Below are 26009 nucleotides of genomic sequence, written 5' to 3'. Positions count from 1 at the left end.
CTAAATATTAAAAAACTAAGATCATGGCATCTGGCCCCATCAATTCATGGCAAATAGAAGGGGAAAAGGTGGAAGTGGTGACAGATTTCCTCTTTTTGGGTCCTAAAATCACTAAGGATGGTGACTGCAGCCATGAAATTAGAAGACAGTTGTTTCTTGTCAGGAAAGCTATGACAAACCTAGAGAGTGTGTTAAAAAGCAAAGACATCACTTTGCCAACAAAGGTCCATATAGTCAAGGCTATCGTCTTTCCAGTAGTCATGTATGGTTGTAAGAGCTGAACTGTAAGGAAAGCAAAGTTCTGAAGAATTGATGCTTTTGAAATGTGGTGCTGGAGATGACTCGTGAGAGTCCCTTGGATAGCATGGAGATCAAACCAGTTAATATTAAGGGAACGCAACTTTGAATACTCATTGGAAGGATTGATGCTGAAGCCGAAGCGCCAATACTTTGGCCACCTGATGCAGAGAGCCAACACAGTGGGGAAAAAACCCTTATGCTGGGAAAAGTTGAAGGCAGAAGGAGAAGAGGATGACAGAGGATGAGATGGTTGGATGACATCACCAGTGCAATGGACATGAACTTGAGCAAACTCCAGGAGATGGTAAGGGACAGGGAGGCCTGGCATGCTGCAGCCCATGAGGTCATGAAGAGCCGGACACAACGTGGCGACTGAACGACAATAGTAATTATAATGTATGAACTTCCGTGGTGGCTCAGTTGTAAAGAATCCACCTGCCAGTACCGGAGACACGGGTTTGATCCCTGGGTTGGGAAGAGTTCCTGGAGAAGAAAATGGCCAGTATTCTTAACTGGGAAATCCCATAGATATAGGAGCCTGGCAGGCTACAGTCCATGAGGTCACAAAGGAGTTGAACATGATTTAGTGACTAAACAACACAATGGTTGTAATATATGACATTAAGTGGAGTCAGAAATAAATTTATCATAATTAATTTAAGCTAGTGAAGCTTAAACTTCAAAGCCCCTCAAGTTTCAGGGGCCTCTTCTTATCACTTGCTCCTAATTGTATGTCTGTAGTTTTATGCTCCTTTTCTTAAAGAACCCCTCTCCTACAAATTGCTTGTATCATAAAACCCAGATCTACTCTCAGTGCAAAGAAGGATCTCTCTCTCAAGGAATCTTGGATGTTTCACTGAAGCAAATGAGAGGGGTGTGAAAGGGTGTAAGACATCTACGTACACCTGGGTCTGTTTCTTCCCATAACTGATCTAAGCCCATAATTCAGCTGTTACATGCATTTCTTACCTACTTCCCCAAAATGTTCTGACAATATTAACAAACAATGGCTATTTCATTTTTAAACAGCATCTAATACTTAACAGGAATTCCCTGGTAGCTCAGTTCGTAAAGAATCTGCCTGCAGTGCACGAGACCCAGGTTCAATCCCTGGGTCAGGAAGATTCCTTGGAGAAGGAAATTGGCAACCCACTCCAGTATTCTTGCGTGGAAAGCCCCATGGACAGAGAAGCCTGGTGGGTTGCAGTCCATGGGGTCTCAAGAGTCACACACAACTTAGCAACTAAACTACCACCAGTATTTAACAAAATCACATTGGAAAAATTAGTAATGATATTTTTATAGGATCCAGACAAGAACCAAAAATGAGAAAATAAATAAAAATAATGTCTCTGCCCTAGACATGCTTTCCCTGGGGCTTCAGTGCCGAGGGCAGGATAGCGATCTGAGTTGGAGATGGCTTTCTTTTCACAAGGTGGCTTCAGCAGGCACTCAACTCTCAGTTATAGAGAGAGGGGAATACTGGAGGTTTCTGTTCTCTGTACTGGCTGCTGGGAAAGGCTAGCTCCAGAATCATCGCACCTTTTCAGTTTTCCTTTATGTATATCGGTATTAAAATTGAGAGGAGAAAAAGGAGAGGAAAGAATATAAGCTCTATTCAAATGTAGCTCTCTCACCTACTGTGCAGACTTAGGCTTGTTTCCTAAGCTCTCTGAATTTCTGTTTCCTCTTCTTTAAAATGAACACAATAGTATTCACATGGAGTTGTTGAGTGCAATAATGTAGGTAAGGCATCTACTGTAATGCCCAACACACAGTGGCATTCAGTGACTAGGGGTCAAAAAAGCAAAATTCTGTAATTCTCAATTGAGAGTTTGTGATTGAAAACAATCTAGTGACAAAGATCGGTTTAATTTTATTTTAATAAAATCAAAAGCAACAATTTTTAATAAAATATGAAATATTTTTCATGCAATAAATGACTTTTTTCATATGTGTAGATTTCCAAGTTAATGAAAAGCCTTAAACATCAAATTACTGAGGTTAAATGTTTACTTAAATTTGAGATGCACATTTATTTAAATGAAATATTTTATTGCATTTATAATATTCTTACTCTTCCTTCACCCACTTAACTGAACAGGTGAAGAGCACAGGAGCAATGAAAGTTCCTCATCAGTAAAACATATTAGACCCCTCTTCAGACTAGACGTCACAAGTTCAAGTTTTATTCATTACATGTGCAGGTTAGAGGTCTTATGTATTGCTTGACATGATGGGCAGCTAAAGAAACAACCCATCATTGACTTATCTTTTTAGTACTCAAGCAGCACTGATTGTAGAGATTTTCCTCCAAATTTATACAGATTTTCCTCATTGAGATGTGACTTTGTGGCAAAATCTATCTTAAAGCATGATATGTGCCACTGTTTCAGTTATTTGCATACACACATGAATTTTACTCTGCATATACAGTGGTTATGTGGCTTTGACAAGAAGCACAGCTCCTTGCTCACTAAAGTATAAATGGAATTTTCCTATATCCCAGTCAAACCCTCTGATAAATGAAATAGTTTCATCACAAGAGCCAAATTTTACTAATATTGACGTGAGCATAGAACATCACACACACACACCCATTCATTGTGTGGAAAAAATATGTTTTGTTAACTCAGGAGTTGTTTGATTGACAGTTGATGATAAGCATTACCATTATTTCCCAAATTATTATGCCACTTTAAAAAGGAAGTGATAATGCCTTGAGGTTTAGAAATGTGATAATGCAAATGGATGCACTGAAGTGTGAATACTCTCAACTGTCCACCCTTGATATTGCCAAACGCCTACATACCACATAGAAAAGGGTTTATTTACCTTGTTAGCATAGGGAGTGCTCAATTGGGCAATGTGGTGCAAGTTTATACAGTCATTTTATCTTTCTTTCTCATTAAAAACCAACAATATCTAAAATGAAGTTAGTTTTATTTGCTTTAGCATGTAATTTACCTAATGCTCAAGCTTTAAAAACAAAGCTTGAAAAATGGGGCAAAACTAAGTGTATTCGTAGCTGACTATGATGATATAAAACTGGTTAGAAGACAAAAATGTGAACGTGTAAATCTAATTATATACCATCTGCCAAAAGAAGCTACTGCCAAAAACAAAATTTTTTCTAAATGTATGTTGAAGGTTGCCTTAACATAGAACCCAATTTGAAATCGTTTTTGTTAGAATGGCTTCTATTGCAAAATCGAAGGATAAGTACTATTTTAAGACAAGGTTCAGTTCAGACCAGTCGCTCAGTCGTGTCTGACTCTGCGACACTCTGAACTGCAGCAGGCCAGGCCTCCCTGTCCGTCACCTACTCCTGGAGTCCACCCAAACCCATGTCCATTGAGTCGGTGATGCCATCCAACCATCTCATCCTCTGTCGTCACCTCCTCCTCCTGCCCCCAATCCCTCCCAGCATCAGGGTCTTTTCCAGTGAGTCAACTCTTCGCATGAGGTGGCCAAAGTACTGAAGTTTCAGCTTTAGCATCAGTCCTTCCAATGAACACCCAGGACTTATCTCCTTTAGGATGGACTGATTGCAGTCCAAGGGACTCTCAAGAGTCTTTTCCAACAGCACAGTTCAAAAGCATCAATTTTTTGGTGCTCAGCTTTCTTCACAGTCCAACTTTCACATCCATACGTGACCACAAGAAAAACCACAGCCTTGACTAGATGGACCTTTGTTGACAAAGTAATGTCTCTGCTTTTTAATATGCTATCCAGGTTGGTCATAACTTTCCTTCCAAGGAGTAAACGTCTTTTAATTTCATGGCTGCAATCACCATCTGCAGTGATTTTGGAGCCCAAAAAAATAAAGTCTGACACTGTTTCCACTGTCTCCCCATCTATTTCCCATGAGGTGATGGGACCAGATGCCATGATCTTAGTTTTCTGAATGTTAAGCTTTAAGCCAACTTTTTCATTCTCCTCTTTCACTTTCATCAAGAGGCTTTTTAGTTCCTCTTCACTTTCTGCCATAAGAGTGGTGTCATCTGCATATCTGAGGTTATTGATATTTCTCCTGGCAATCTTGATTCCAGCTTGTGCTTCCTCCAGCCCACCGTTTCTCATGATGTACTCTGCATATAAGTTAAATAAGCAGGGTGACAATATACAGCCTTGACGTACTCCTTTTCCTATTTGGAACCAGTCTGTTACTCCATGTCCAGTTCTAACTGTTGCTTCCTGACCTGCATGCAGGTTTCTCAAGAGGCAGGTCAGGTGGTCTGGTATTCCCGTCTCTTTCAGAATTTTCCACAGTTTGCTGTGATCCACACAGTCAAAGGCTTTGCCATAGTCAATAAAACAGGAATAGATGTTTTTCTGGAACTCTCTTGCTTTTTCGATGATCCAGCAGATATTGGCAATTTGATTTCTGGTTTCTCTGCCTTTTCTAAAGCTAGCTTGAACATCTGGAAGTTCACGGTTCACGTACTGTTGAAGCCTGGCTTGGAGAATTTTGAGCATTACTTTACTAGCGTGTGAGATGAGTGTAATTGTGCGGTAGTTTGAGCATTCTTTGGGATTGCCTTTGTTTGGGATTGGAATGAAAACTGACCTATTCCAGTCCTGTGGCCACTGCTGAGTTTTCTACATTTGCTGACCTATTGAGTGCAACCCTTTCACAGCATCATCTTTCAGGATTTGAAATAGCTCAACTGGAATTCCATCACCTCCACTAGCTTTGTTCATAGTGATGCTTCCTAAGGCTCACTTAACTTCACATTCCAGGATGTCTGGCTCTAGATGAGTGATCATACCATTGTGATTATCTGGGTCGTGAAGATCTTTTTTGTATAGTTCTTCTCTGTATTCTTACCACCTTTTCTTAATATCTTCTGCTTCTGTTAGGTCCCTACCATTTCTGTCCTTTATTGAGCCCGTCTTTGCATGAAATATTTCCTTGGTATCTCTCATCTTCTTGAAGAGATCTCTAGTCTTTCCCATTCTATTGTTTTCCTCTTGTTCTTTGCATTGATCACTGAGGAAGGCTTTCTTATCTCTCCTTGCTCTTCTTTGGATCTCTGCATTCAAATGGATATATCTTTCCTTTTCTCCTTTGCTTAAGACAAGGTATGTGTTGGCAAAATCTGGATACTGTTTTGGCCTTCCCAGGTGGTGCTAGTGGTAAAGAACCCACCCGCCAATGTATGTAGGGCTTGGGTTTGATAACTGCATCTGGAAGATCCAGGCAGAAGGAATACATGGCAACCCACTCCAGTATTCTTGTCTGGAGAATCCCGTGGTTGTGTATTAAGCTCCTTTCCTTCTAGCTAGAAGGAAGGAAAACCAAGAAAAGTGCAGAAAAAGAAACAAGTTGATTCACATCCACTATAGCACCCATGCCTTCCCTGTAGCTCAAATGGTAAAGAATCTGCCTGCAATGCAAGAGACAGGGTTCATTCTCAGGGGCGGGAAGATCCTCTGCAGAAGGGAATGGCAAGCCACTGGAGTATTCTTGTCTAGAGAATCCCATGGACAGAGGAGCCTGGCAGGCTACAGCCTGTGGGGTTGCAAAGAGTTGGACCCGACTGAGCGACTAACACAGAAACAGAAACATAGTACCCAGAAGGGCTTCCCAGGTGGTGCTAGTGGTAAAGAACCCTCCTGCCAATGCAGGAGACAGAGGAGAGGCAGGTTCGATCCCAGCGTCGGGCCCCTGGGGTAGGAAATGGCAGGCTGCTCCATTATTCCTGCCTGGAGACTCCCATGGACAGAGGCGCCTGGCGGGCTACAGTCTATATACAGGGTCTCAAAGAGTTGGACACGACTAAAGCGACTTAGTGTGCACACACACACCCCCAGAAATAGCGAGGCATTTTTGGTTTGTTTTCTTCTCCACTGTTGTTTGTTGGGGACACATGGAGGGTGACAGCAAGCTTTAAGGATTTACACAGAAGTCCCCACCCAGTCCTGCTTTGTCTGCTTATGCTAAAGTCCACTCAGCCTCTTTGCTTGTGCCTTCCCATTCAGCTAAGCGTCCTATCCTTTCCGAAAGGGAGATAGAAAGGTGAAAATACTGCAGCCTGTCCTACTTTTAAAAATGTAAGCTGTTAAAAAAAGGAACTGGGAACAACTGGAGCACTTTTCTAGTGTGTGCTCTATGTGCTTTTATTTCACCCGCCGTGTGTCACATCTAAAATGTAGCATCATTGTGGCAAAATTAGGCCAGAGTTGGCCTCTTTGAACCTTGCTTCCCAGCTGAAATGGAATATTCAGTAGTGATGATCTTGAAACTTATAGACTCGTCATCACCCCACTACTTAGCAGTTTGACATCTTTTAGAACTGACACATCAAGATTTAAGGTATTTTATTTTTACTTCTATTGTTTGTATGTAAAATTGAGTACTTTTCACTAAGATATTTTAAACTAGCTTTCTTAGTAATTATTCCAGGGTAATGGTAACAGCCCACATTTGACATGTACTGTTATGTGCCAGGCATAGTGCTAAAGCAGTGTACATAGATTTTCTCATTTTATCCCCACAGTTCTAGGAGAAATTGCACTAGTTAACACAGGTTGTATTAATTTCTCCACAATAGTTAGGTAGAATGTACTTTTTTTTTTTTTTTATTAAGTGCCTATATGACTACATTACCTCCTAGATGTGCTCCACTTCTCCTAAATGCTGGGACAGCCATGTCAAATAGAAACAGGGGAGGCAACAGCAATGCCTGGACTGAGCCTCTCCCTCTGCGGAGACCGTGGTCCCATGTGGGACTGAGCAACCTACTGACGTGCTCATAAACTGTGCTAATCAAAGTGCAACTTTGGCTCTAAGTTTATCTTTTTTCATAATATAATTAACTGTGTTTATTCACCCTATTAAAAAGTATTAAAAGAAATACACTCAGTTAAAGCCAACAAAATATAATTCCTAACACTTCCTTTTATTAATGCTTCATTACTTCAGGCTCCATTTCTTAAGAATGTAAGTGGGAATTGTGATGTGATTAGCTGAATTTCACCTGATGATGAAAGACCATATTAAGCAGATTAATAGTGTGCATAAAATTCCAAAAGGGAGATTAAATCTATTTCAGAGACCAAAATTTTCACACAGTTTGCAAACACAAATTTCCAATTTAAAAGCATTCTTATCAATAAGAACAACTTAAAACATAAGCACTATTGGTTAGAGTTTGAAAGAGTTTTTTGGTTTTTACATTCCATTTTTATTTTATTTTGACTTTTTATTATAAAATGTTTCAAAAGAAAAGCACCAACAGTTATTAATACCCACTTGCCCAATACCTAGATATTAGTTATTAACATTTTAGCTTCTTTTTGTTTTACTGAAGTTCTTTAAGGTAAATTAAAGATATTACACTTTATCCCTAAATACTTTAGTATGAAAAATACATTTTCCTCCATTTTCAGAATACTATCTTCACACCTAACAAAACTTAATGGTATTTCCCTAATATTATCTAAAACTGTGACCATAATCAGGTTTTTCTAGTTACCTACTGTATGTCTTTAAAAATTGGTTTGTTCAAGATAGTATTCAGTCAAGGACTACACAGTAATTTTTTTTTTTAATGAGCAATTTATTTTTTCTTATCCCTTTTTTAATTGAAGTGTAGTCGATATACAATATTATATTAGTAACAGAGGTACAAAACAGTGATTCACAATTTTTATAGGTTATATTCCATTTAAAGTTATTATAAATACTGGCTATATTCTCTTTGCTGTACAATATGTCCTTGTAACTTCTTTATTTTTTCATGGTAGTGTATACCTCTTAACCCCCTCCTCTTAACTTGTCCCTCCCCACCTTCCCTCTCCTGACTGGTAACTACTAATTTGTTCTTTATTTCTATAAGTCTGTTTCTACTTTGTTATAACCATGTGTTTGTTTTATTTTTTTAGATTCCACATATAAGTGATACTATACAGTATTTGTCTTTTTTCTGACTTATTTCACTAAGCATAATACTCTCCAGGTTCACCCATGTTGTTGCAAATGACAGCATTTTCATTATTTTTACGGCTGAGTAGTTAGTATTCTGCAGTGTGTGTGTGTATGTGTGTGTGACATTCTCTTTATCCAGTCATCTGTTGATAGACACTTTGTTCGCTTCCATATCTTGGCTGTTGCAATGTTGCTGTGAACATTGGGATGCATGTATCTATTTGAATTAATGTTTTCATTTTCTTCAAATATATACCCAGGAGTAGAATTGCTAGATCATATGTTAGTTCTGGGGTTTCCCAGGTGGCGCTAGTGGTAAAGAACCCACCTGCCAATGCAAGAGACATGGGTTCAATCCCTGGCTCGGGAAGATCCCCTGGAGAAGGGAATGGCACCCAACTCCAGTATTCTTAGCTGGAGAATCCCATGGACTTAGGAGCCTAGGTGGCTACAGTCCATAGAGTTGCAAAGAGTCAGACACAACTGAAGCGACTTAGCATGAGCACAATGCTAATTCTATATTTAGTTTTTTGTGGAATCTTCATACTATTTTCCATAGTGGCTGCACCAATTTACATTCCCACCAGCTTTGAATAAGGGTTCTCTTTGCTCCACATTCTTACCAACGTTTATTATGTGTGGTCTTTTTGATGATAGCCTTTTGACAGCTGTAAACTGATATCTCATTGTGGTTTCAATTTGTTTTTCTCTTTCATCTTTTCATGTGACTGTTGGCCACCTGTATGTGCTTTTGGGGAAATGTCTATGCCAGTCCTTTGCCCAATTTTTAAATTGGTTTGCTTATTTGTTTTAATTTGAATTGTATGGACTTTTTTAATAAGTTGGATATTAACCCCTTGTCAGTCATAATTTGCAAATAATTTCTCCCATTCAGTAGGTTATCTTTTGATTTTGTCGGTGGTTTCCTTTGCTGCACGAAAGCTTTAAGTCCCATGGACTTAATTGAGTCCCATAACCACAATGTATGTTTAATTCTTAGGTCTCTTACATGTCTTCTAGGTCAGAATAGTTCCTCACCACTACCTTCTCTTTTTCATGATAGTGACTTACTAAGAAATCATGCCAGCTTTCCTGTAGAATATCTCACCTTTTGCCTTTGTCTCTTCTACCTGATGTTGTCGCTTAACTTGTTTTAACTAGAAAAGTTCTGATATAAGGTGATTCAAATACTGGTAAATATTGATAGCAGGAATTTATACTTTAAAATACATCTTTATTGTTTGCTAGCTAAAATATAAAGTTTCTATAATTTATTAAAATTTATGAAAATTAAAATGTTCCCATTTGAAAGATATTCCTGGGTCATCTAACTTATTTTTTATTGAAGTATAATTGCTTTACAATGTCTTGTTAGTTCCTAGTGTACAACGAAGTAAATCAACTTTGTATACCTGTATCCCCTTCGTTTTGGAACGCCCTCCCCCTGACCGCCATCCCACCCCTCTCGGTCATCGCAGAGCTCCATGTGCCCTTACAGCAGCTTCAGCATAGCCCATGGAGCTCAGCACAGTGCTAAGTTGCTTCGGTTGTGTCTGACTCTTTGCGACCCTATAGACTTCAACCCACCAGGCTCCTCTGTCCATGAGATTCTCCAGGCAAGAATACTGGAGTGTTGCCATGTCCTCCTCGAGGGGATCTTCCCAACTCAGGGATCAAATCCAGGTCTCTTATGTCTCCTGCATTGGGCAGGAGGGATCTTTACCACTAGTGCCACCTCAGAAGCCCTACAGGAGTTTCCCAGTAGCTGTTTATTTTACACATGAAACCTATTTCCAGGTCAGGAATAGAGACGCAGATGTAAAGAAGGGACATGTGGTCACAGGGGGAGGAGGTGAGGGGGTCAAGTTGGGAGAGTAGCATTGGCATATACACGCTACTGTGAGTCATATAATTTAAAAAGCCATCTAAAATTCTGTACATGGGATAAACCAAGGTTATAATCAAATAGTAAAAAAAGAATGATGGAAAACTAAAAATTATCTCTGTTCTTACTCCCCACAGGCAATATTGTTATAGTTTCATGTATATTCTTTGAAAATTTTTCTCTGAATAAATAAGCAAGAATACTTTAAGCATGTATACTATAGGATTTTTAGGGAAACATTGATTATGCTAAATGATGCTGTTCTTACAACTGGCTATATTTCAATTCTGATAGTAGTCCTGATAATTTAATATTATCTCTAATCCATTCTCCACAGAACCACTGGAGTTACCTTTCTAAAGCTTAACTCAGATCTTGTTTCTCTTGTGCTTAAAACCACTGAGTGGCTTTCCACGACACTTTCCACCCATAAAACGTGCTTCATCACTCTGGTCTCCAGAGCCATATGACATGCCTCTGCCGGCTTTAACTCTTCTCATAAACTCTTCCTCTTGTTTATTATGCTTTAGTCACACTGCTTTTCTTTCATTTCCTTGAATGTGTCATCAGGGCCCTGCTTTGAGCCTTTGCACTAGCTCTTCCTCTGTCTTGAATTCCCTCACTCCAGAATTTCTTATGATTAGCTTCTCCTGGTCGTTCGTGTCTCTGCTCCAAGTTCTCTAGAGATGCCTTTCCTATCCACACAGTTTTAATTGTCAACAGAGCACTGATCGCTGATAGTTTCTCTTTTACCAAATTGTTTATTTACATTTTGTCTGTGTCTGTCTCTACAGGCAGACAGGAACACATATACACATACACATGCATTCTCTTAAATGCACAGATGTACACCTACATTTAAATACAAACTTCATGAGAACAGTGACCTTGTTTATCTTATTTTAGGGTCTAGCATCATTTCTGACGCATAGTAGGCCCTCAGTATTTGTTGAATTAATTTATCTTGGAATTTTTTCTCTTCAGCCTTTTTGATTTCCTGCACAGTACACAGCAGTGGGTGTCATTATTTAACTAATCCTTTATTGGAAATTTAGACTACTTCTAGTTTTTATTTGTTTTTTGCCATTTCAAGCAATTCTGTAAAAAATGCACTTGCATCTTATTCTTCCCATATTATAAATTCCTCAGAGTGGAATTACTAGATCCAAAACATGTGCATATTTCTTAAAATATTACATTTTCCCCAAAAGAAATTTATACCAGTTATATTTCTACCAACTGTACAATGAGATATCATGTTTTGGCACACCCTGGCCAACAATGAGTGATATGAAACTTAATAATGTTTGACAATCTAATGAATAAAGATAATTTTTATTTGACATTTTAAGGATTGCCGGTGTACTTTAGATGTTTGGTTACAAGTAACAGAAAATCAACTTAAATCAGTTTTAAAATACAAAGTTGTTTTGGATCATATAACTGAGAGATACAGAAATGGGTCAGTTCAGGTAAGCTGAACCCAAGGACTCCTCAGTGTCATAAGATGCTGTGTCTCTGATACTTTTCTGCATTGGCATCATTCACAGCCAAACTTCTCTATGTTATAGCAGTGATGCCTTTGTAACCCTACCAGGAACAGAAAATGTTTCTTTCTTAAGTAGTTTCGGCAAAGTTTCACTGAAATAACTTGAATTGTGTACACATTTCTGTACCAATCTTACTGACCATATAGCTAGAATATGCTGATTGACAGGTCTGGATCACAAGACTACCCACCAGGCCCACCTGAACCAGATAGACCAAGCGTGGGGAAGGAGTGGTTCATAGAAAAAGATGGAATAATGAATACTGAATAACAAAAGGATAGGTATCATTATATCAAATGACCTAGTGATATTTTTCCTACATATAGTCCATTCATTTTTCTGTGAATTACCTGTTCATCTCATTTGCTCATATACTTAATTGGATCATTCCTTGGTATTTTTATTGATTTGTTTGAGTTTTTGGTTTTGGTTATGTTTTTTTTTTTAAAGAAAAGTATCATCTCATCATATGTGCTATAAATATTTTTTCACTATGTATTGTCTTCGGTGTCACTGACTCAGTGGCATCACCAACTCGATGGACCTGAGTTTGCGCAAGCTCCGGGAGTTGGTGATGGACAGGGAAGCCTGGTGTGCTGCAGTCCATGGGGTCGCAAAGAGTCAGACACAACTGAGCAACTGAACTGACTGACTGATGTATTGTCTTTAGATTTTGCCTAAAAATTTCATCTAAAATTTCTATGTGGAAGTCTAAAATATTGTCCAGTCGGATCAGTTAGTCTTCATTTATTCAGGATTTATGATGCATCTAAATAGAGCCAGATACTGTATTAGACACGTGGCTCAGAGGATACAGAGACAAATTAAACATAGGGCATTCCCTTGAAGGGCTTATCTGCTGTGGGGGGAAGAAAAAAAGTTATGAACTTGCCTCACCATTACCAGATGAGCTGCTACAAACATGTAGGGATTTACAGATAAAATTTTAGCTGCTTCCAGAAGAATAGTTTGAAATTCCCTGGTCAGATAAGAACAGTCAGGGAATTTACTTGAGCACAGAATTGTCTATAGGTGTGATTTCTATTTTGTCATAACTGAGAATTTTAAGAATGATGATAAAACAAGAAATCAGGAATTCTTGAAGCTTCTTCTAAGGGTTTCCAAACCCTCAGTTACTATAATGAGAGATAACAGGATAAACTAGATTATGTTAGAAGCTCAGTTGTGTTGAATGTTGAGCTAATAACTGAAAAAAATACTTAGAAGCCAATCAGTCAGCTCTACCCAGCTTTAAGCTATATCCGGCACACAGTTTCAGCTCATTCTGTAAAATGTACAGCTATCAACCAGCAATGTGATCTTGATTTGACTTTTCTTCGTTGTCTTCATCTATAACGTTAAGGGAGTAGAATTACTAGGCCTATAAGGTTCATTCCTTTTCTGAGGATCCATGATGGACGAGGAATCTTATAGGCAGTTTTAGAAAAAAAAAAAAAGACATCAGGATCAGAATTTCATATTTAGCAATGAAAAAGTAGTGCAGTGTTGTGTGAAGTGTAGAGACCCAGGCACCTGCTTCCATGTCATGAAATTAGGTTCTTAATGAATACCATGTCCACCTCAGAGACTTTTGAAAATCAGTCTTATACATGGTATTATATTAGCAGTTGTAGCAACAATAGTGGACTCTTAAACATTTTTATATATAAATAGAATCCTAATGCTGTGAATATAATAAGTATTTTCAAGCTATTTAGATATGCTAGAATTAAATTTATTGAATTCTAGTTATTCATTTAACTGGACCTCTCATTTTCCCTTGAAAGTCCTTTTTATTCTTCTTTCGTTTCATTTTTAAGCTATTTTAATGGTATTGACCATACCTCATCAATCCACATTATTTAAAGTTATTGAAATCAACTCTAGGTTCAGACTTTTATATTCTCTAAGAGTCCTTTTAGTGTCTCATATAGTAACAGTCACTCAGTAAGTATTTTTAATTTAGATCATTTTTGTTCCTCACTTTTACCTATTTTATTTAATTTATGTATCTTCTCTGTATAAAAGACTTGATAAAACTTGTAAGGTTTCATAAAATAGGGAAACATTGATAAAGCGTAAGAGAACAGAAAGGAAAAGAAAATAGGAAAAGGAAACAAAAAGAAAGTTAGCAATCAAAAATATATACTATAATTATTCTAACCAGAATTTTTCAAAGTACATTTTAATGGACACTAGTTCTATTGCATGTAGCAACAAAATGAAAGAAGATGAGGTTCTAGTAAAAATAGACACAGGAATGAGCAAAATTAAGCAATGCTGTTTACAGTAATATTTCTCAGAGCCTTTAGTAATGTAAATCTCCATAAGCATCTGTCAGGAATTTTGTCCCATACAATAAAAATCATAGTTTATCAGGAAACAAAGTTTTTTATGATACTATTGCTGAAACAAATCTCCCTCTCAGTATTCAAAACAGGTAAATTAAGTGAGAGAGCAGAGAAAATCCTCAACAGCATTTCTTCAGTAAATTTAATAGTGTTTCATGTAGACATGGTAATGTTATGCTGTAATTTCCATCAATTCTATATTGAAAATAGTGCTTTTTGCAAGCTATACAGGCTTTATAGCAGTGTTAGAATTTGAATTATAATATTAAAGTGTCGTAGAGGTAAAATTACTTTTTAATTTTGCATTGTTATCATAATTTTCTGCAATGTGTTAGTATATCAACTTGTGATATACAAACTCACAAGGACAAAATAACAAATCTAGAGCAAGCTGTAAAGTTTCAGTTATAAATTTCATATGAGAATCCCTGAAAAGCACAGAGGTAGCTGTATCTAAATGCCTACTGTTTGAGAGAAAATAAAACTGATTGTTGCTATGGTAGTTATGATGAAAATTGAAAAAGATTGCAGAGTAATGTATACATTTCATTAAATGTAGTTTTAGGTGTTTTTTTTTAATCATAATTCTACCTTATTTACTAAATCCAAGTGGTATTGACATTGCATTAGTTGCTCAATTTTTAAAAGGGTAACAAATTTGCAGTCTTATCACTTTATACATGGGTTAAGTAGGTGGTATATGGGCTTCCCAGGTGATGCAGTGGTAAAGAATCCATCTGCGGATGCGGGAGACGCTGGAGATGTAGGTTCAATCCCTGGGTCAGGCTCCAGGAGGAGGAAATGGCAACCTGCTCCAGTATTCTTGCTTGGAAATTTCCATGGAGAGAGATTTACAGGCTACAGTCTGTGCAGTCACAAAGTCAGACAAGTGAGTGACTGAGTAGGTAGGTATAGGTAGGTGAATAATTGATTGATGATAGGTAGGTAAGTAAGTAGGTAGATAGTTTGGTACGGAGGCCAAATAGATGGATAGATAGAGATAGACAGAAAGATAGGTCTATTTGGATCTCATGTGATGATTTCCCAAACAGATACTTTGAAGCACATTTCCTTTAAAGTATTGCTTCTTGATTGAAGTAAAATAATAGAAAAATAATAAGTACAAGCCAAACTATTTATACTTGTTTTATAAAATTTATTTCTAAATGCATCAGATGAAAATTCAACAGTAGACATGTAAGCTTTAATACAGGGCAGCTGTTTCCTACAACATATTATTCTGTAAAACACTCCAATAAAATGACTTTGATGGAACTTGAATAAAATAAAAAGCGTACAGATTTATTTTTATTTTTTCTACTTTCAAGTAGTTGAGGGAAGCCTGGAAAATATTAGAAGAAGGGCCATGAGGCCCTTTTGTGGGTTTTGGTTTTGTGAGACCTTGCAGAACAGTGTCAGGTAAGGTCAATCCTGAAAGATTGTGTAGACAGTTTATGCATATGAAAGATCTGTAAGCCTATTCAAGACAGAATAAAGTACTCAACATTTAAATGCTCTAAAAAAAATAATAATATTATAATTTATAATTTTGAGTTAGAAAAACTTATCTGTACATCTAAAAAGTATAAAATATGTGTATGCATGCTCAGTCATATCCGATTCTTTGCAATCCCATGGACTGTAACCTGCCAGGCTCCTCTCTCCATGGAATTTTTCAGGCAAAATACTGGAGTTGTTTCCCATTTCCCCCTCCAGGGGATCATCCCGATCCATGCCCACATCTCCTGCTTTGGCGAGCAGATTCTTTATCACTGTGTCACCTGGGAATACCATAAAATATATAGGCCAGTTTAAATGAACAACTTGCTATTTTAATTTGTAATAGAACTCAACATTAATTTTATTGTAGTAATTACCCTTTTACCAAAAAATTATATATTTATGTCAAATATTATTAATATTTTGCTGGCATTTAATGAAACTACATTGCCTTACTATATGCAAGTAAAAAATTTTTGAGAGATAGACAGTAACATTTAGCAGAGAATAAGGTTTAAGCCTTAGAATATTTGAAATATATATTTAAGCCAGTTTTGAAAACATTAAATAATTAAATTATTTAGTCTTTGTTAAGTCATAATTAAGTTTAAGGAAGAAGAACATAATTTATAAATAGTTTTAATATTCAGGAAAAGGATCCTTGCAAATAAGAGTTTATTATGAAAATTCTGAAAGACTTTTTAACTGCTGACATCATTGTATTGTTTGAATTAGTCCCCTGGGACCCAAAGAAAAAGCTTACAAGCAATTTATTAATCTTTCTCTCTTGTGTAACATTATTTGTCTTCCATTGAAACACTAATTTTCTACTACTTGTTAAAATTAAGCCCTGGGGGGAACTTCATAGCTAACTAGTAATATTACATTTTGAAATAAAGGAATTATATATTTTACATATTATTCATCTTTTGCTTTCTATAGAAACTTTTATTTCTTACAGTATGCAACCTAAAACAAAGCAGTGTAGCTATTAGGTTTTATATGAATAGATTCCATATGCCATTAAGTCAAAATCAGACAAAAACTTAAGCTAAGGAAGTGTGCTATTTGAAATCGTGAGTACTAAATGTTAGAAAATCTTGATAAATGGTGTCCTGGGAAGTTTGAGACAATGGTCCAACTAACATATGCTTTGTTGGAAAAAAAAATACATATATATATACACACATATAGTATCCTGAGCATTTTACCACGTGTTCCACTGTAGGGATTAACGTCGTAATCAGTAGTGTAGTGGTGTTGCTAGGACAAGACTTAGTGGCCTTAACAGAATGCTTTCCAGGGAATCTGAATTGTCCAGATTATTTCCATCAGCCTCAGATTTCCAGTTGAATTTAATAAAAAGAATACTTGCTACATCTGTATAATAACAGAATGGGACTAACATTCCAGCAGGGTTTCCATATGTGTGACTACTATCTTTCACACTCTGGTTAACTGGCTATTAAGACAAGATTTTTTCTAATGTGATGGTCACATGGTCAACTGTTTCTTCACTTTCTCACTCGATTTCCTGTAATCAAGCTAAATATTCATTATGGCTGTGGTTAGGTAGGCAAAGTAACACCAAAATACTGGTTTTGCCTTAACAGGTTAAACTGGCTCATCTCTGACAATCTACTTTATGGAAACTTTCAATAAAACCTAGAAACCCTGCATACATAAATCATTTCTTGAGTTAATTTTAGCAAATGTAGTGATTATCAAAATCAAATGTCGATATCAAAATCAAATTTGGTAAAAATGTAATGCAAAATAACACGTATTCTATCGTTAAAATGAATTCACAGTAAATATTTTCAGGTAAAGAGTTATAATGTTGAATATGACTGTATTAAACACAATGCTTCTTTTTCTCTTTTTACAGCCGATCGGTGCTTTGAACCCAAAGAGAGCTGTGTTTTACGCAGAGCGCTACGAGACCTGGGAAGATGATCAGAGTCCTCCCTACCACTACAACACTCATTATTCCACGGCAATGTCCACTTTATCCTGGCTTGTTCGGATCGTGAGTGCCTTCATTAAGTTACAGTTTGCCTTTAGTATCTCAGAGTATTTAATATAAGGAAATTAAATAAAAATCAAATATACTTATTAGTTTTAAGCAGAGATTAGAGACCACTGAAGTAGAAATGAAAGATGCCAAGCTCTGGCAAAACCTGATTCCTTTTTGTTAATGAGTTGCCTTATTTGCAAAATTGGGTTAGAAAGATAGATTGAGTTTCTTAAACCTAAACCATTTACAAAAGGAACCAGACTCCCAGATTGTGTCCTTAATATCCAGTGTTTCCTTTCACACTGATTGTCACCGGCTAGCATTCTTCCCAGCCCTCCCAGTCTTGCTTCTGAGGTTGTGTATTTTAAAAAAACAATTTTCTTAATGTTTTTGAAGACGACTTTCTGTTACTTTGTATTTCTCCTAAGACATAAATAAATTCAAATCTCTCCAGACTTTTAAATGCATACTTACACATGACTCAGCAGGCTAAGAATCTGCCTGCAATGCAGGAGACACAGGAGATAGGAGTTCGATTCCTAGGTCAGGAAGATCCCCTGGAGGAGGAAATGGCAACCCACTCCAGTATTCTTGCCTGTAGAATCCCATGGACAGAGAAGCCTGGTGGGCTACAGTCCATGGGGTCATAAAAGAGTTGGACACAAGTGAGTGACTAAGCATGCAGTTTGCACGTACACATACTTTCATACATATGCACATACATACATGCCTCCTCCCAGCCTCCACCCACTCTTCAGTGACTTCCCACGTCTCCCCCTGCATAGTCAAATGTACCAGAAGCACAGCCTCTACTATCCAGTTCTGCACTGTGCTGGCCCCTATCACCACATTCAGTCTTTATCCTGCTTGATGCAGGTTCCACTCCCACCACTTTACTGAGTTGTCTCTGTGAAGGTCACGGGTTACATGGCAGAGCTTCATGGTGTATCTGAAGCACGTGGCACCATTGCTCATTTCCTCCTTCTCGAAGTTTCTCCCATCTCATGCCTCCTCTGACAATATCCTCTGCTGGTCTCTCTTCTGTCATTCTAACTGTCCTGCCCTATCTCATGCTCAGATTTCTTTTTCTCAATATTTCTGTTCCCCAGGATTTTTCTAGGTATGTTATCTGGACTGTATCATTCAGTTCTAAACTAATGACTGCCAGCTTCTCTCTTCATTGCAGACATTTCTCTTGGGCTCCTAACCTGTATTTCTAAGATATGAATATATTTGCTTATTTCTGTGTCTTTCTATATTTTTCTACCTGAACACCTCACAATACTATAAACAGCATTTCCAAAAATAAACTTCTCATCTCCCTCATAAATGTGCAGGGGTGTTTCCTACTAATTACTTACCTAAATAATCTGCATTTATCACACCCAGTTACCTAAGCTAGATATTTTCTCCATTTTGTCAGCCCGTTACATCCAGTCTGGCATCACATGGGATAGGTTCTACCATCTACAGTCTATCTCCGTTCTCTATTATCTCTGGCACTTCCTTAGTTCAGGTTCCTGTTCTTTCTCATCTATATTATTGCAAAAAATCTTAACAAATCTCTTTGCCTTGGTTTTGCCCTCTCCAATCTAGTCTTGTTGAGAGCAGTTACTGGAGTCAGATGGCCAGATATTTTTTAAACTATAAATGACTGTGGAGTAAATCTCTGAATCAATACAATCAATAATGTTATCTACAAAATATACTTCAGACTACTCTGTTGCATGAGGCCGATTTGCCTCAGAAACACATTGACGAAGTAGGGAATGCACCTCCAACTGACAAGGGTTTTTTTCCCCACTGCGTAAGGAAACAATTTGGTTTGGAGAGTTTCCTCAAGCAAACTGAACTCGTTACAAACATGTAGTATGTGTATGTTTTAGGTAACTTGTAAATTAATGGTAGGTGATATACTATAAATAATTGCTGTTATGAAAAAAGTTTGTCAGAATTGTGATTCAGTTTAATTGGATGCCTGTTTTATATTTTTCATAATCCTAAACCAACATAAGAAATTAAAGTTTAGCTTAGTCTGTAAGGAAACAAACTCAAATCTTATTTTAAAAAACAAAGTCTATAATTATAAACTAAAGGAAAAGACATAAAACTTTTTTAGACCAAAGTTGTTTGTCTAATTTGTTCAAAAATTCACTTAACTATGTAAATTTGGATCCTTTTATAAAAATGTTTCTGAGCTAGCCATTTAAGAATTTTTTAAACTCTAGGACTTTTAGAGAAGTTCTATTTTTTAAAAAGTTTCTGTTAATTTGGGGGAAATATTAGATTTATACGTGTCTGTTTACCACTATAAACCAATCAGAACAAAACACCTTTAGTTTATGGGTTGTAATAACTTATTAATTCTCTCCAGGTGTAAGAAAATACTAGACGCTCATATAAAGAGGTAAAGGCTTTTCTGAATTACAGTCACACATATATAAAGAGAACTTTATAGCTGCAGTTTCAGCCACAGGTCAAAACTAAACACAGAAACCCAAAAATTCACCAGTCAAAATCTCAAACAGCTGGTGTCCTTTACAGTAAATGTAAAATATTTTATCTGAGCTCAAAAATAGACCAACAAGAAAACAAAAAGCAAGAGACAATTGTTGCTGTAGTGAGCCATCACTCTGGGGGGTGGGGGCATAAGACACCTTTTAGGGCATTTTGGGATTAAAAACAAGTCGGGAACCATTTCTGAAAAAAACCATTATCAAGTCAGTTGGTTTGAGAATTATATGAGAGTATATTATACATATTATGTATTATAGTATTTTGAGATATATAAAATGATATTCAATGGCATTTTGTATAATCAAATAAGTCTAAAATCAGTTTTCTAAGAATTTAAGGATAGATTTATAAAAATACTTATTAGCAGCAGCTTGATTTAAGTTAACACTCTTCTATCCCCGATAAACAAAACATTTTATCAAATAATAAATTTTAATCATCCCTAAATTTATTTCTTACTCTAGAGAAATGGAGTACGAATATGACTCTCTGTAGGGGCACAGCAGAAATGCTATCCTTGTTTATCCTACACTTTCCCTTTTAGTATTGTCTGTAGCTGTGCTGAACGGCAGGCATGTAATGCAAGCCACTTATGTATTTAATTTAAATTTTCTAGTAGCCACATTGAAGAGTAAAAAGAAACAGGTGAGATTAGTTTAATAAATATATTTGTTAGCCCAGTAGATCCAAAATGTTGTAATTTCAACATGTAACAAATATAAAAAGTGTAAATGAGATATTTCACTTTTTGGGGGGGGGATATTTTTTGAAATCCAGATGTATTTTCTACTTGTAGCACATTCAGCTTAAACTCACCATATTTTAAGTACTCAGTAGTCACATGTGACCTCTGGCTACTGCCTTGAAAGAAGAAATCTATAGGGTTGCTTTTATGGGAACTCATTTAGCCAATGCATCTCAAGTTGTACTGTTATAAATAGAAGTATCACAGTCTAATAGCTTACTAAGTGTTTAACCTAATGGCCCAGGGAATTGTGATTTCCTCACTCCCATCTCAAGGAGTTTATGAAGCAGAAAATACATTAAAATTTGTATCATTGAAAATTTGTTCATAAAAATAAAATACAGATTAAAATAAATACCTGTTCTTTATCTTTCAAGCCTGCTAGACCCAAAGTCATTAAACTCATTATTAGTTTCAGTCAATATATTTAGTATGACATTGATAATAGTTGCTTTAAAATGCAAATTAGCTACATACCTCATTACTGAAAATTAAAAGTATTATTTTAGACACACCACCAGTAAAGTCACTTGTCTAAATTGCAAGTTTCTGAAAAAGCTGTTTCTCTGCTACCTGCTGTTGGGCAAATGATGAATAAACTGTTACAGAGTTTTGGAGTTTGTTCAGATATTAAATAGTATAAAAGGACACATTTTATTTGGAATATTTTTGCTTTAAATCTTACCCTGAATATAAAACATATTCAATGAAGTAGTTAAATCGAACTCTTATATCCTTTAGTAACCTATTCAAGTTCCAAATTCAGTATATTCAACCTACCTGTTCAAAACTCCATTGTCAAACATTTAATCATAATTTTTAGGAGGTTAAAGAGGTTGTACAGCAAGTGAATTGATAAATAAATTGTTTAGAGTTTGGGACTTACTTCATAAATTATGAGTTGCCTTGAAAGCCTACCCAAAAGCCTATTTAAACTGTAATATATCTTCAGCAGTATATATTTGTAGTGGGGGAAAAAATAGTAAAAGCACTTAATGCAAGCATTGTAATTAAGACCAAAATGTAATGCTATTGAATAGAATATTGCCATCCTGTTTCTCTTGATTCCTGATGCTTACGGACAATGCATGTTTACTTGGAGAAAGATGAGGATTCTTAAACAAGAGCCTGGTGTATGGTAAACACATAGGTTTCTGAAGATCCAAAAAGATACTTCTGATTTCTTTTGAAAACACTGGGAGAAAATAAAATTCTGAAGTTAGACACAGCACAGTGTAAACAATGATTCCTCCATTTTGGAGAGTGTGATCTCTCTCAGATGTAAAACAGGGATAATTACACCCACTTAAAGGATAATAGGGATGATTGATTTAGTTAACTGAGATAATACAGTGCCATGCACAAAAAGTGCTCATAACTTTAGTTCCCTTCCCTTTGGTCTTTATTATGCTTTATATAAATTCAAGGTATATATATCTTTTCTTTGATAAAATTATGTCCTGGCACTATTAACAAGGAATGAGGTTTGTTTCAAATGAAACGAAGAGAAAGAAGAGAAGAGCGGACAGGGGTGTAAAAAAAACTCTTATGGGTTACTGAGCAGAAGTCATGTAAGACAGAAAAATAAAGGAGGTGTCTGAAGAGCAGAGGGGAAGAGTGACAGAGTTGGATGGCCCGGGAAGGGTGAGTTGTTTGCGATCAGATCATGGGAGGGCTCCTCTGGTGTCTCAGGAGACCTGGGTTCAGTCCTTGGTCGGGAAGATCCCCGAGAGAAGGGAACGGCAGCCCACTCCAGTATCCTTGCCTAGAGAATTCCAAGGACAGAGGAGCCTGGCGGGCTACAGTCCATCAGGTTGCAGAGTCACACATGACTGACCGAGTAACACTTTCACTTTCTTTTCACATCATTGGAAGGCAGGACAGGTTGTTAGTGTCCTTGCAGGCACTGAAGATTATGACATAATTCAGTCGGGCTGGTACTTCTCATGTAGGACAGGCTAGTTTGACTTTCTGGCCCCAAGGATGAGTTGGAAGGTTAGTGTAGATGTAATCAGGAGAAAGAAGTCTGCCATCAGCCATTTATACCGCAGGACAGAACCTGAAGTTTTTAAAGCCCAACCAAGTACAAGTATTTTAATTTCTGAATTTTCTGTTTAACATTTATTTATTTTTCCACCTTATCTCCAAAGCCAAAAATTTTCTAGGAGAATGATAAAATACCAAATATGATGATATATACATAGAAAGAAAGGAACATGAATTCAATCCTGGGGTCGGGAAGATCCCCTGGAGGAGGAAGTGGCAACCTACTCCAGTATTCTTGCCTTGAGAATCCCATGGACAGAGGAGACTGGCGGGCTACAGCCCATGGGGTCACAAAGAGTCAGACACGAGTGAGTGACTGAGCACGCACACATTGAAAGTGGTTTGATCAACATGTGTCAATTGAATAAATATTAAAGTTTCTTAAACTTAATGTAGCACTTGATCCTCTGTGTTAGTCAAGCATGAAGCAAATGAAACAGAAAGTCCTTGTACTGCGCCTTGAAGGTAATATGGGAGCACATGAAAAAAGGTAATCTCTCTAGTGAGCAGGACTTGAAAGATCATTACCCACTTATAAACAAATAGGTTCTCCCTTTCTGTTAGTACTCAACCACTGTAGCAGCTAGAGGCCTTTGGAAATAATGAGAATATATATCAGTAAAGTAGTATGTGACCCTCAAACAGTTGTTAACTAGATCTTTTTAAAGGCTATGTGGAATAGCAAAAAATGTGGAATTCTTCAATATTCTGTGCTTTGGGTGCAACCAGATTCATAAATTTCATGACCAGAAGTAAATAATTCTTCAATTTCAGGTTTATTTTCACTGTGCCCATCTGCACTTATTCTTGGCATGACTTCACTAAGGGTTCAAAACTAAGGAAGAGTTTGATAATTTAGGCTAGGGTAGAGATCAGCTTTTAGTGGTTGATGATAAGAAGTAAGACTCTTCATGTATAAATGGGTCTTCACTCACATCTATAATAGGTTAAAAACCATGAAGACAACTCAGACCCCTCTAAATTATTCTCTGCCTACTACCTACAAAGAAAACATAAATGCCCTTACATCAGCATCCTAGAATAACGAAGAAGTGGATTCTGAAGATGCAACTTTTTGGTCAAACTAGTAGTTAAAAACTGACTAGGAAAACTATATCTTACTCTTATCCAACCATACCTCGTCTCCCAGCAGTACCTTGTATGTTTATGTATGTTCAAAAATATTAATTAAACACTTAACTGTGAACCAAGCACCATGCTTGGCCCTAAGGATAGAGGGATGAATAAGACCTAAGAAACTGTCAGTCTTGCTGGCCCAACATGGGTACTTGACACCAGGCATGAAGCTGTTAGTCATTGTCACCACTCTGTCATCTCTGATGCTACAGACTTTCTCCATATTATTTAATCTGAATTACCCACCAGGTATTGCTATTCCCAGTTAACACAGATGAAGGAACTGAGATATGGTTACTTCATATTGCTACCTATTTGAGGTTAAGTAACTTGCTTAAGAGGTAAATGGTTCCACCAAGATTCAAACTTAGATCTGTCATTTCATTCAGTTTACTGTTGCTATTTCTAGAATTTTTCTATCCCCACTTTAATTTAGTGATAAGATGTGCTGCATTGACTGCTTTATATTTAATAGGGATTTTAAAATTTACAAAGCAAATTAATTAGTGAAAGACATCCCTAGATTTTTTTTTCCTAACTTACTTTTGGGGGCATCTATTTGTCTGTCAAATCACTTAAAGTCTTAAACTGCAATGTAGACCTACTGGAGGCATATTTGATTTTGAGGTAAATCAGTAATACCTATGATCTTTACCTGTATAGTGTTGTATCATTCTTCATCTTCTCTCTTTCACCATACTTTTCTGTCATTCAGTATTAGACATGAAAATTGGTGGCATATTACAAAGTTATAAAATTGATGACATCCAGCCATACTAAATTTCAGGAAGATACTGAGGCATATAAATATTTATAGCTGTTGCCTGACAACTGGACTTTATGACTAGTGGCAAAAAGGGGAGTTTAAAGAGACAGAGTATGTTTTACGGATATAAAAGAATGAACAGAGATTATATATTAAGAAAAAAAAACCCTAAATATGTAGGAAGGATTTCTTAATGTTATTGAACCTAGGAGTGACATGTCATTTATCCTAGATTTAAGAGAGAGGGACTGAACCATAAGAAAGTAAATATATACTCATCTTTGTTATGATGAGTAACATAACAAAAAAGCAATAAATTTAAATGCATTAGGACCTTGTGATAACATTAATCTTAGGTTTCCTGCTAAGGGAATATGTACTTAATGACAGACACCATGTTGCAGTAAGGTAATAGTCACAGAATACTAGAAGGACTAGAGTTGATCTAGTCCTATCTGATTTGTTTTAGTGTCATTTCATTCATTCCTTCAACAGATTACATTAACACATTGAGCAGCTTGGGTGTACCAGGAGTTCTTCTAAGTGTTGGAGATAAAACAGTGAATCTGGTAGTAATTGTTGCTCAGTCATGTCCAGCTCTTTGCGACCCCATGGACTGTGGCATGCCAAGCTTCCTTCACCATCTCCCGGAGTTTGCTCAAACTCATGTCCATTGAGTTGGTGATGCCATCCAACAGTCTCATCCTCTATTGTCCCCTTCTTCTCTTGCCTTCAGTCTTTCCCAGCATCAGGGTCTTTTCCAGTGAGTCAGATCTTTGCATCAAATGGCCAAAGTATTGGAGCTTCTGCTTCAGCATCAGTCCTTCCAATGAATATTCAGGGATAATTTTCTTTAGGATTGACTGGTTTGATCTCCTTGCAGTCCAAGGGACTCTCAAGAGTCTTCTCCAACACCACAGTTCGAAAGCATCAATTCTTCAGTGTTCAGCCTCCTTTATGGTCCAACTCTCACATCCATACATGACTACTGGAAAAGCTATAGCTTTGGCTATATGAACCTTTGTTGGCAAAGTAATGCCTCTGCTTTTTAATATGCTGTGTAGGTTTGTCATAGCTTTTCTTCCAAGGAGCATTGGAACCTATTCATATAGTGGGAAAGATGGACAAGAAAGAGAAAAACAAATATCATATAATAACGTATGTATATGGGATCTAAAAAATGGTACTGGTGTACCTATTTGCAGGGCAGGAACAGAGATACAGACATAGAGAACAGAAAGGTGGACGTGAGGGTAAGGGGG

At 36.9% G+C, this 26009-nt stretch overlaps 1 protein-coding gene across 7 annotated transcripts in view; it reads left to right on the top strand.

Annotated features, from left to right (window-relative positions):
- The window catches only part of NBEA (neurobeachin), a 652386-nt gene that overhangs the window by 555759 nt on the left and 70618 nt on the right, over positions 1-26009 (top strand). For all 7 annotated transcript variants that reach the window (XM_065901711.1, XM_065901709.1, XM_065901706.1 and 4 more), the window contains one exon: positions 17408-17548. In XM_065901711.1, the coding sequence (XP_065757783.1) occupies positions 17408-17548 (141 nt within the window). The remainder of the gene's footprint in view (positions 1-17407; positions 17549-26009) is intronic.

The sequence above is a fragment of the Muntiacus reevesi genome, chromosome 11 (genome assembly GCF_963930625.1).
Source record: "Muntiacus reevesi chromosome 11, mMunRee1.1, whole genome shotgun sequence".
Lineage (NCBI taxonomy): Eukaryota > Metazoa > Chordata > Mammalia > Artiodactyla > Cervidae > Muntiacus > Muntiacus reevesi.
Note: the sequence above shows the minus strand (reverse complement) of the source record. Positions and strands in the feature narration are given on the sequence as shown.